This window comes from Trichomycterus rosablanca, chromosome 7 (genome assembly GCF_030014385.1).
Source record: "Trichomycterus rosablanca isolate fTriRos1 chromosome 7, fTriRos1.hap1, whole genome shotgun sequence".
Lineage (NCBI taxonomy): Eukaryota > Metazoa > Chordata > Actinopteri > Siluriformes > Trichomycteridae > Trichomycterus > Trichomycterus rosablanca.
The window spans coordinates 24,938,383-24,951,145 of record NC_085994.1 but is presented as its reverse complement, the minus strand read 5'-3'; the positions used below and the strand labels follow the sequence as shown (position 1 = coordinate 24,951,145).

The following is a 12,763-nucleotide window of genomic DNA, read 5'->3' as shown; positions in this document are numbered from 1 at the left end:
GTTCTATACAGGAAAAGAAAATATTAATGTAAATGTTAATGTTGTGGCGACATATACATAAAATAATGTATAAAGTCCAAACATGGGGGGTGGGGGGTTAACGAGGGGTTTACTTTAACGGGGTTTTACTTTTAATGTTACACAAGCTCAGCTGGAAACCGTCATTCCATCTTCCCTACACACTCGCTCCCTGCGCCCTATAGTGCACTTAACATTCTTAAAGGGCCAGACAATATATTTGTAATTCACATTAGACGACAGGAGATGCCTTAGAAAACAACTTTTTTTTTTCTTAGAATAGCTTTTTTTTTTTTTTTTTAAGGAAAAATAATTCTTGTGTGAAGCTTCCCCAGCATGAATATTAATAAAAGTGCCTGTAAAAAAATTGGAACATGTAGCTTTGTCTCAGAAGTGTCTTTTTGTTATTACCTTATGGGATAAAAAAATATCGAGATATATATCGTATATCGCCATTCAGAAAAAAATATCGAGATATAATTTTTGATCCATATCGCCCAGCCCTACTTTGTAGTTCTAAAATTACTGACTGTAGTCCATCTATTTCTCTACGTACTTTTTTTGCCTGCTTTCACCCTTTTCTTTAATGGTCAGGACCCCCACAGGACCACCACAGAGCAGGTATTATTTAGGTGGTGGATTCTCAGCACAGCAGTGACACTGACATGGTGGTGGTATGAGTGGATCAGACACAGCAGCGCTGCTAAAGTTTTTAAATACCATGTCCACTCACTGTCCACTCTATTAGACTCTCCTACCTAGTTGTTTCACCTTGTAGATGTAGTCAGAGACGATCGCTCATCTATTGCTGCTGTTTGAGTTGGTCATCTTGTAGACCTTAATCAGTGGTCACAGGACGCCACCCATGGGGTGCTCTTGGCTTGATAATTTTTGGTTGGTGGACTATTCTCATTCCAGCAGTGACGGTGAGGTGTTTAAAAACTCCATCAGCGTTGCTGTGTCTTATCCACTAATACCAGCACAACACACACTAACACACCACCACCATGTCAGTGTCACTGCAGTGCTGAGACTAATCCACCATCGAAATAATACCTACTCTGTGGTGGTCCTGACCCTTAAAGAACAGCATGAAAGGGGGATAACAAAGCATGCAGATAAACAGATGGACTACAGTCAGTAATTGTAGAACTACAAAGTGCTTCTATATGGTAAGTGGAGCTGATAAAATGGACAGTGAGTGTAGAAACTAGGTGGTTTTAATGTTATGGCTGATCAGTGTATGATTGTGCATATATCACATGTAGCTACTTCATAACATTCCTTTTTGGTTGGCTATACAGCTCAGAACCTGCTGTTGCATGGGTGTGGCTCAATATTAAAAATACTACTTAGTTTAAGAAAAAGGAGCAACTGGAAGTGGAACATACATGGTCTCTGTTTGTTTGAATGAAATTAAGCTGGCAGGCTAGCTGGGGGTGACCGGCTGGAACGGCTGTATATGGATTGTTTCCTGTTTGTCACAGTCCACAGTACGAAAAGAAACGTCTCTCTTTCTTCTCTTTATTAAACCAATGGATTGCTTTTTTTTTTAGCATATGCCTACTTATTTAAAGTATCCTCCAGGCCACCCAAGAAGGATGGGCCCTGCTTAGTCTGGTTCCTCTCAAGGTTTCTTCCTGTAATTTTCAGGGAGTTTTTCCTTGCCACAGTCGCCCTTGGCTTGGTCAACAGGGGTTTTTGTATCTGTTGGTAATGGATTTTGTAAAGTTGCTTTAAGACAATGTCTATTGTAAAAAGCGCTATATAAATGAAGTTGACTTGACTTTTTTTACTTTTTACACTGTACCCTTTAACAATATAGCACAAAATACAGCACACTTGAACAGAAAGTCTGATGCTACTGTTTTTTTATTATTATTGTAAGTGTAATAAGTATTAGTGGATTAAAAAAGATACTCTGCATTATTATCATCCATGACTCTTGTAATCTTGTAAGGAATAAAGGAAAGCAGTGCAAGGTATTAGGAGAAATGTAGACAGTAATTTATTGTAGTGTCTGTGAAAAACAAAGCAGCATCTCTAATAATACCTCAAATTCAGTGGCGGCTGCTGGTCTTTCAAAGAAGGGAAGCTCATTGTCGGCTTACATCATAAAATTTGTCAATTTATTTACACATAAATTCTGCCCTCTGTTCCTTTTACAAGAAAATGGCCTGAAATGGGTTGCAGTTTGTCTTTCGACTTCACTCGCAAAATCCGCGATGGGACTGAAGCTCCTAGTGATTAAGTGACTAATGAAGTGTATTGCTTTGGCAATACGAATGTCCCTATTTGTCATGCCAATAAAGCTTCTTTTGAGTTTGAGAAGTGACGGTGTAGCGCTCAAACTAGCTGTCAATCAAAACGGGATTCAGCCTTTCCACTGATCCTCCAATCATCTTGCAGAAGCTCAGCGTCCACACCCGCCCACAGCCCCATTCACCCCCAGAGACGCTCAGCGGCCGGGGGCGGGACAAAATCGAGCCATTTATCCAATGACCGGCGAGTTTCGGAGCATAAAAAAAAAAAACTCAACGCAGTCCCATAGAAGTGAAGAGACGCTCAGCTTCTGCGGGCAAATGCATTGACGCTACGGGAATGTATGAGTTAAGTTAAGAAAATCTAGTCGATTTGTGATAATTAGCTGATTCTGAACGAACTCGTCTTCGAGATGAACGTGTTCTAACGCATTTGTAGTCAATGAAATGTTAACACAACTGTACATATTTGACCATTTAATTTTTGACATTTTAGGGGAAGCTGAGCTTCCCTTGCAGTCTTAGAGAAATCGCCACTGCTCAAATTATATTTTTTCACTAAACATATATTTAGTAAGTGGATAGTGGATCACACACATTTTATTTCCAAGGATGGTGGGCACAAGCTAGGGTGCAAGCCTTTTTAACGGAGCTCTGCATCATCTCATTTTCAACATGTGTATCTTTCCCTGCTGGGCTCAACATCTCTTTGGCCTGTTAGCAGCTACTAAATAATGCAGCAATTCCAGCAAGCCACTGAAAAAGCTTGTATATGAAGGTGTAAGTGAGAAGAGAGGAGAAATGAGAGATCAAGGATGGCAGAGTTGAGTGAGGGGAAGAGCAATGGAAAGAAGAAAAAAAAAAAAGATGCCAGGGTGTACATGGAGCATGTGGGGACAGTTTGGGCAGGCCAGCTCAGCTAAATGCAATAGGCTCTCTGCAGTGTTGCATAATTTATAAGCTTGAGGAGCAAGAGCTGTAAAAGCACAACCACACACTTGCACCCAACACATGGACCTATACCATAGCATATGCTTGCCATCTTTCACATTCCACAATGTCTTAAATTCATAAAATTAATTTCTGCTTGGTTTGTGTTTGCATGTGTGTGCCTATCAAAGTCTTAATATGTGCATCTCTCTGAGCCTCTGTATGCTTATTCAACAAGCACTGTGTTTACAAGATCATCTGAGCTTACATGTCCTTATAGTGCTTGTCTGGCTTGTGTCACTGGGTGATTATGCGCAGGGTTATGCAATAGAGAGAACATCAATACTACACTTTACAAGCCAATAGTTCTGCTGAAGTAGTGGTGCACAAATGGTGCTATGATAAGGGATAACCAAGGGAGGTCTTATTAATCCAATCAGCAGTATATTTTAATTGAGGTAATAGGTGCAGCCCATTTGCTTTTTATCACCTCGTGTGGCTGAGGCCCATATTGGATAGGTGTCCTATTCGGAGCGTGTTATTGCATTGCACCCAAGGATTTAGGGGAAACTGGACCCACCATGAGCCTGACCAGGATACAGCAGAGATGAAAAATGAAAGTGAAAAAAAAAAAAAAAAATCCAATACAAATCGTTCTTGTTGCAAATGGTACAACACCAGTGTTTCTAGCTTTCGAGCTAATAATGCTATATTCTAATTAAATCTAGGACTGCACACTCTTACAGTAATATAACTGATATATAATTCTGCTATGAAGCCGCGTGAAACGTCATCTTTTAGAGGTCAGTACACCAAAGTAGCTGTGCTATTGGTCAGTGACTGGATTTAATCTCACAACTGAAACCCCTCAACAATGTGCAAGGAAAAGCTATGTGGAACAAGCTAGGATTATGGTAACAAGTTAAAAACAAAATTCTGTAACTGCATTAATACTATACAATTAGAATGAAACTGTATGTTTAATACAAGTATTGTAGAATTTACCTATTTAAAAAAAATTAATTTAAGAACCAATTAAAAACCTATAGATTTTAAATGAAAGTATCTGCTATGTCATTATTATTTAAGATGACTAATAGTTCTTAAAAGCTAGTTTAAGCTTGTAACAATTTAATTTCAGTGTAGAATTTGTTCTATTAAAATTTACATGGCAAAAAGGAGTATTGTAGTACGGTATGGAGTATTTTTTTTGGTGAATGGGCAAAATGACCACAATCTATATTATCCCCTTTTTTTCTTCATTTCTTGTTTTTGGCCAAAAAAGTGCATTACCTTCCAGCGACATAAGATTGAAGACATTGCAAAGAGCAGACCTGTTTTTGCAGCCAACCATCACAAAGCAATGACATGACAGTGCATTAAAATATAATGTATTGTATTGTATTTCATTTCAAATACTATGATATCAATTGGGTATAAAATTGCATACATAAACAATATATACATGAATACCTGGTCTGGTAGCAGCATAAATGTATGAGGAGATGTTATTCTTTTCTTTTTTTTTCTTTTTTTTTTTTTAAACACTAAACGTTTATCCTTGTAAAACATTCAGTATGAAAGATCCTGGTGGGGTTGCTTATTGCATGAAGGAAAATGTTAATAGATTTTGAGCAAATGTGAGGTGAGCTAGGTAGAGATGGATCGATAAGCATCCAGCTGACTTTTTGTAGCAGCTGCACTGTGTATGTGGATGCAGTCCCCAGGGCTTAGGCCATTTTAACTGCCACACCATTCTGACTTCACACATAAATTATAAATGGATAGTTCTCCTGTTTTAAAATTTATTTATTGCATCAGTATAGCTTAGATCTACAACAGAAAAGACTGATTGGCTGCCTGCTGTGCCCAAGATGAAGCTATCAAGTGTGTGTCATAGCACAGGCTCTTGGGTATTGATGTTTAAGACAATAAATTACCTCTGATGATCCACAACCCAACATCCCCCACCACTTGACTCTGTTTACTCTGTCTTTCTGTTATGACCTCACCCTTCTGATCCTATTCTCTTATCTGTCCTGGGTGTATAGGTGTCAGCAGTACTGAAATCTGACTGCTGATATTTTATAGCTACTGCAACTGTGCTAAGCATTCAGAGCAGTGAACGCTAAAATCACAACATATCTTTCTCAGTGTAAACATTTGTGTTCAGCTGTGGTCACAGGGGTTTTTATGTGCTATGATTAATTTTAATAGGCTTTTATGCAAATGTGCTTTTTTTTAACCATTGATATATTACCTTGCTATTTTGTTGACTAACCGTTTTAATTAAGTCTTAGGTACTGGGTTTTAGTGCTGTGTTAATGGACCCAAAAGCACCACTATGTTTAGTTGGGTTGAGTGCTGTTCCATAATCTTCAGCCAGCTGACCCCTTTAATCTTGGTCACTAATGTTTTATTGCTGTACACCAGACACGTACTCGCCCACTTGTGGAGAATATGGTAATGATTGTCTTTATATTATCACTTTTAAAAACTTTGCTAGACAAAACTTTGGTTTTAATTATTAAAAAAAAAAAATTCCCACTTCTACATTTGTGTTTGTCTTAGTAATAGGTTTCTGCATTAGGGCTTTAATATTGTTCTCTATGTGGTGATCAACATACAGTTTTTGCTGACACAAGTTTGATCATGTTATGCCTTAATCTGTGCTGGATGACTGTGATAAAACTAAGAATGTCAACAGGACCTGTTCATGATTTTTGTGTCACAGAGCATGGTGGAATGTTGATTATATCATGAATTTTACCTGTTTAGACGGATCCTCACTTACTTTTTATAAGGTTTTCTAGTTATTATTCTTTATTATTGTTTTTATGTGATATTGAGTAAATTACCTCGGTTACAGAAATGGATAACCCAAGCCGTTTGGCTACAGTAAAACTCGATTATAACTGTTTTGCTTTATAACTACAACCCCAAATCAGAAAAAGTTGGGACAGCATGGAAAATGCAAATAATAATATAATAATAGTTTCCTACATTTTCCGACTTTTATTTCATTGCAGACAGGATGAATCTGAGATATTTAATGTTTTGTCTAGTCAACTTTATTTCATTTATTAATAAACATCCATTCCTGCATTTCAGGCCTGCAACACATTTACAAAAAAGTTGGAACAGTAAGGCATTTACCACTTTGTAATGTTGCCATTCCCTTTTCACCACACTTAAAAGACGTTTTGGCACTGAGGAGACCAAGTGATGTAGTGTTTCAGGTTTTATTTTGTCCCATTCTTCCTGCAAACACGTCTTAAGATGTGCAACAGTACGGGGTCGTCGTTGTCACATTTTTGTTTCAATATTCTTCACACATTCTCTATTGGGGACAGATCAGGACTGCAGGCAGGCCAGTCCAGTACTCGTACCCTCTTCTTCCGAAGTCATGCCTTTGTAATGTGTGCAGCATGTGGTTTTGCATTGTCTTGTTGAAAAATGCATGGACGTTCCTGGAAAAGACGACGTCTTGAAGGCAGCATATGTTGCTCTAAGATCTCAATGTACTTTTCTGCATTAATGCTGCCATCACAGTGTAAATGACCTTTACCAAGGGCACTGACACAGCCCCATACCATGACAGACCCTGGCTTTTGGACTTGTTGCTGATAACGGATGGTCCTTTTCGTCTTTGGTCTAGAGTGCACGGTGTCCATTTTCCAAAAAAGACCAGGAAAGCTGATTCATCTGACCAAAATACACGTTTCCACTGTGTGATGGTCCATTCTAGATGCCTCCGAGCCCAGAGAAGTCGACACCGTTTTTAGACATGATTATCATAAGGCTTCGTTTTTGCACAGTAAAGTTTTAAGTGGCATTTGTGCATGTAACTCCATAGTGTAGTGCTTGACAAAGATTTGCCATTGTAATCTATTGGACATGTGGTTATATCAGCTATTGTTGAGTGGCAGTTCTTGACCTTTACGCACTGAAATTCCTCTCGATTCCTTGAATGGTTTAATGATATTATGCACTGTAGAGGGAGAAATATGCAAATCCGTTTCAATCTTTCTTTGAGGTACATTGTTTTTGAACATTTCAATCATTTTCTCACGCGTTTGTTGACAAACTGGAGATCCTCTGATCATCTTTGCTCAAAGACTCAGCCTTTCCTTCATGCTGCTTTTGTACCAAACCATGCAATCATTATTTAGTTGACATCACCTGTTTGAAATCACATAATTATTTAGTTTTTTCACCTCATTACTAGCTCTAAATTGCCCCCGTCCCAACTTTTTTTTTTTAATGTTGCAGGCCTGAAATGCAGGAATGGAGGTATATTAACAAATGAAATGAAGTTGATCAGACAAAACATGAAATATCTTTGGTTCAAACTGTCTGCAATCAAATAAAAGTAAAAGTACATATAATGAACACTGCATTTTTATTTTGTTTGCATTTTCCATACTGTCCCAAAATTTTCTGATTTGGGGTTGTATTTTCTTGTGTTAATTTTGCACAGCATTAACTTGTATGTTTTCTCATTTGGGCATTTATAGCCATTTGCCCCTAAACATAAACCTATGTAAGTTGGAGAAATGCAAGTACTGATGCACATAGAGATGCCACAGCAGCACTGTGTATATAAAATAGATTTTTGAGTCCTCACAACTTTGGTCCTGGACCACTGCAGTGAAGACAGTAGCGCATACACTCACATTAAACACACACAGACACAAAAGTATCTTGTTTGCACTTTTCAACTGCAACACAAAAGGGTGCCATAAAATTGTATCACTATTTTCCCCAACAATCATTACAAACTCAGTTATCACAGCCAGCACAGCTTCTTGTTCTGCTTTTTTCTGTATAGAATGACTGGCTATGTGTCAGTGATGGAGTGGCAGTTAATTTAGAGAGGCATCCACACAGCTCTGCTTTATCCCAAGTGAAACCCAAATAAAATTCACCATATTTATTTCAAAGTTAACTGTTATTATTGTTACTCTGATTACAAAAATTCCACACCACAACAACCCTGTGCTTTCTAAATATTCTGCTTTCTAAATATACAATAAATGACACCTCGGTTTGAATTATTGGCCAAAAGTGTAATGCAGTTTGTCAATATTTAATATTACTGTTTGATTTAATAAAATCTGTTTGTCCACATAGTTTAGATATTATTATGCAGCAATACCAATAAGATGTATCTCTCTGTTTTGTTGTCTTTGTTAGGACCGGAAGCTGACCAAGGTGGAAAGGCAACGCTTTAAAGAGGAGGCTGAAATGTTAAAGGGTCTGCAGCATCCAAACATTGTGCGCTTCTATGACTTTTGGGAGTCTCCCCTCAAAGGCAAAAAATGCATTGTGCTGGTGACGGAACTCATGACCTCAGGGACCCTAAAAACGTAAGATCATAAAACACCAATAGAAAATTTAAGGCTGCATGTTAGGACTTCTGATGGGAAACATTAAATAGCTGCTCACGGTCCATAATGAAGTCTCATTGTAAAGAAATAATGTTAAGTATATTAAGGGTTGTTTCTTGACTTCCCTAGTCTATTTTAGAATCATATGGAAAACAAGGATGTAATACTAGATGGCTAGTTCTGCTTGGAGAAACCTAATACATGGCCTAGTAAGACTTTACAGACTGCCAATATACATTATCAGGTTTGTCAAAATACACAATAGAATTTTAATTGTGCACTTGTAATAAAGGTCCCTATGGATTTGAGTGTTTGAAAAGCTCTAGGTATTGCATTTTTTTTAATAGCATTTTCTTAAAGTTGGTGACTGATCTATTTAATCATGTCCATTTGGAGGTAATACATTTACATTTTCAGCATTTAGCAGATGCTTTTATCCAAAGTGACTTACAGTACTGTGACATTATATTGTCTAAGCAATTGAGGGTTAGAGGCCTTGCTCAAGAGCCCAATAGTGGCAACCTGGCAGTGGTGGGGCTTGAACTAGCAACCTTTTGATTACTAGTCCACTACCTTAACCACTAGGCTACAGCTGCCTAGATACATAATTGATTGTGGTGGCTGCAGAGTTATGAAGAAAGACATTGCCACATGCTGCACTGGACTGAAACGGTTAAATGCTGCCAAATTACAGAGAATATGCGGCTTATTATTTTACTTTTTGATAGGGATGTCCCGATCACGTTTTTTTGTTCCCGATAACGATCCCGATTATTAATTTTGATCCCGATCCGATACAGATTCTCAAACCGATACTTGTATTTTCTAGATATTGTCTAGATAAGAACTGGATAATACTGTTCACACAGTGCACACTTCAAGTACATTACAAATTAATCCAATGTATATGTTTAACAACTAAATAGCTCTGCAGTGCTGAAGGGAAAAATGCTGCATCCAAACTATTGGCTTAATGTTTTTGTATTTTTACTAAATCAATCAAAATGAGTGAGATATATAGTTTTACTTTAAACTTTACATTCAAAGAAAAAAAAAAGTTTAATGCAGTGATACACAGAAATCTGTGTAGCAGCTTAACTTGAATATAAAAGGGAAAGGCTCTTTTGTTATGAAGGAAAGCCAGTTCTTAAAGTGCTTGTATTGTGACAATGGTTTGATGGACGTTTGTACACGAAGTGAGAGTTTTTTGACCCTTTAGGCCTTCCATAGAACATGAAATAGCGTGCTTGACTCAACTGTCAGCTATTCGGTACCGTAACAGAAGAAGTTAATAAAGTGTTCTGCTCCCGACAATATGTGAATATACTGTGCATTTATTTCTTTATTAAACGAGTGCATCACTACGATGTTTTGTAAACCGGTGTGATCCTTAACTCACACACACTCTCACACATGAACGCAGCTCTGCTCCCATCGCCTCGTGAAACGCTCACACTGCAGACGTTACACTTCACTGTTGGACTTGTTTTACTTTTCAATTTAAACTATTTTTCAATTTCCACACAGCAGACATGCTGACGTAACACAAAAGATCGGAATTAAGATCGGGTTTAGTAAAGCCGATTCCGATCAATTAAAAAATGCCTTGATCGGCCCCGATCCCGATCTTTGAGATCGGATCAGGACATCCCTACTTTTTGAGCTTTAAACTTAATATGCAAGAGGTCTAATAATGCAATTCTGCTGTTTATGCTGTGCAAACAGCAGTAACAATAGATATGGTGTACCTGTACTATGGACTGAGTGCAGAATATGTAATAAAGTTTGTGGGTGGAATGTAAAACAAAAGGCTATGTTTTGGATTTAAAATAAACCAACACTTGTAACTGTATTGATTAATAAAAATGCAACGACTGATTTTGTCTGTTATATACCACAGTGGCCTTCCCCTGCAGTGATATTCAAGCATGTAGTTGTGATGAGTCAGCACTCTGTGTGGACAGAATTATGATACTATGGATGTAGAGCTGAGTGAATTTGACCTGTGTATAAACATTCCATGTCCCAGCGCTACTATTATTGACACCCTTGCATAAAAAAAGTCATGAGGGTGACTCGGCAGTCTAATACACTAGCCCACCACCCAAAGACCCGAGTTTGCGTCTCTGCAGGCAAAATGGCTTGTAATGTGTCAATCAAATCATCAGGCTTTCAATGTTTCTGGAATGACTGGGACTGGAAATACAGGCATAGTAGTTGGACTGCCGGTTTGTCATTACCATCTACATTTTTGATGGTTTAAATTCTATACGTAAAAAATATACTATTTATTTTTAAATTGCACAATGTATAATTATTTACCTGTTTGAATATTGATTATATCAGCAATTAACTTCTAAAACTAGCTGACTTTTAAAGGAACAAAATTCTGTGTAATTAATATATTAAATATCACTAATAATCTGCACTTTTTTATTTGTGGCAAAGATAACGTTCTGTCTTTTTTTGCTGTGCAGCTATCTGAGGCGCTTCAAGGTGATGAAGCCCAAAGTGTTACGCAGTTGGTGCCGGCAGATCCTGAAGGGCCTCCACTTTCTACACACACGCACTCCTCCTATTATCCACCGGGACCTGAAGTGTGACAATATTTTCATCACAGGTCCAACTGGCAGTGTGAAAATTGGAGACCTGGGCCTGGCCACCCTCAAGAGAGCATCTTTTGCTAAAAGTGTTATTGGTAAGCTACCAGTGCAATTTACTTTGATGAGAATAAACTGCAGAACGCGTCTACACCAATAAACTAAATCATACAAACGTACTGGGACACATTACATCTATGGGAGCATTTATGACATTCCATATTTAATCCATAAACATTAATATGGAATACAAGACTGATAATACGCATCTAGAACTGAACACAGAAAGGACCCTAGACAAAGAACATGAATGAATAACCTGTACAAAATCTAGGTACATATAATGCCATGAGAATGACCAATGTGTTGGCGTTAAACAACAAACAAACATCAATATGGAGTTGGTCACCCATTTGCAGTTATAACAACCTCCATTTTTCTGGGAGGGCTTTCTACAAGATTTTGTATTGTGATTTTGTATTGTGTGTTTGTGGGGTTTTTTTTGTGGGGTTTGCCTGTTCATTTAGAAGAACATTTGTGGGGTCACTCGCTAATGTTGGATAAGAGGGCCTGGCTTGCATTCTCTGTTCTGGTTTATCCCAAAGGTATTTGAGGGGGTTGATGTCAGTGCTCTGTGTGGGCCAGTGAAGTTATTCAACACCAAACTCGCCCAACCCTGGCTTTATGGACCTTAGTTTGTGTACTGCGGTACAGTCATGCTGGAACAGAGAAGGGCCTTCCCTAAACTGTTTTCACAAAGTTGGATACATACAATTGTTATCTCCTGGCATTTGCCAAACCCAGAAACTTCCATCATACTACGAGTAGAGAGGAATGATTTGTCACCTCATAAAACGTTTCCACTGCTTCGGAGTCCAGTGGTGGCATGCTTTATGCCATTTTATCGGACATTTTGTCCTGTGCTTGGTGATGTAGGGCTTGCATAGAAACCCATGCCATAAAGCTCCTGGCTTTCTTGTGCTGATGGTATTGCCAAGAACACTATGCGCCTCAGCACTTGGCGACCTGCTTTGTAATTTTTATTGCTGTGGTTCTTATATGCTTCCAATTTTCAATAATTCCATTAACAGTTGAAAGTTCATGAAATGTATTTACTCCTTGATACTGCACAGACTTGATGCAATGGTGGAATGCTATTACAGTACCACCCTCAATTTTAGTGAGAATATTCAGCATGACCTGTGCAAAATTATGTGCAAAGGCAGACTGCATTGCTATGTGCTTGACTTTATACACTTGTGGCAATGAGACTGAATAAAACACCTGAAATGAATAACTAAGATGTGTCTCCCAATACTTTTGTTTGTATGGTGTATGATTGGCAATGATGGGTATTTGCCAAGACCTGTGATTTGATTGGCGCCCTGTCTTGGGTATTCCTGCCCTAAGTCCATTGTTTCCTGGTGGAACAGGACCTGCCGCAACCCTGACCAGGATAAAAAAAAAAATCACATTGGTCAGTACAATCTAAATAATTGGCTTATTTTAGATTATTTTAAGAGGTACTGTACTCAGAATTCATCCATGCTAAAGTGTTTGGTGA

The 12,763-nt window shown here is 38.1% G+C and overlaps 1 protein-coding gene across 1 annotated transcript in view; it reads left to right on the top strand.

The window, feature by feature from the left end:
* The window catches only part of LOC134318312 (serine/threonine-protein kinase WNK2-like), a 97,252-nt gene that overhangs the window by 12,696 nt on the left and 71,793 nt on the right, over positions 1–12,763 (top strand). Inside the window, exons 2-3 of the mRNA XM_062999166.1 lie at positions 8,406–8,578; positions 11,077–11,297. Coding sequence (XP_062855236.1) covers positions 8,406–8,578; positions 11,077–11,297 — 394 coding nt within the window. The remainder of the gene's footprint in view (positions 1–8,405; positions 8,579–11,076; positions 11,298–12,763) is intronic.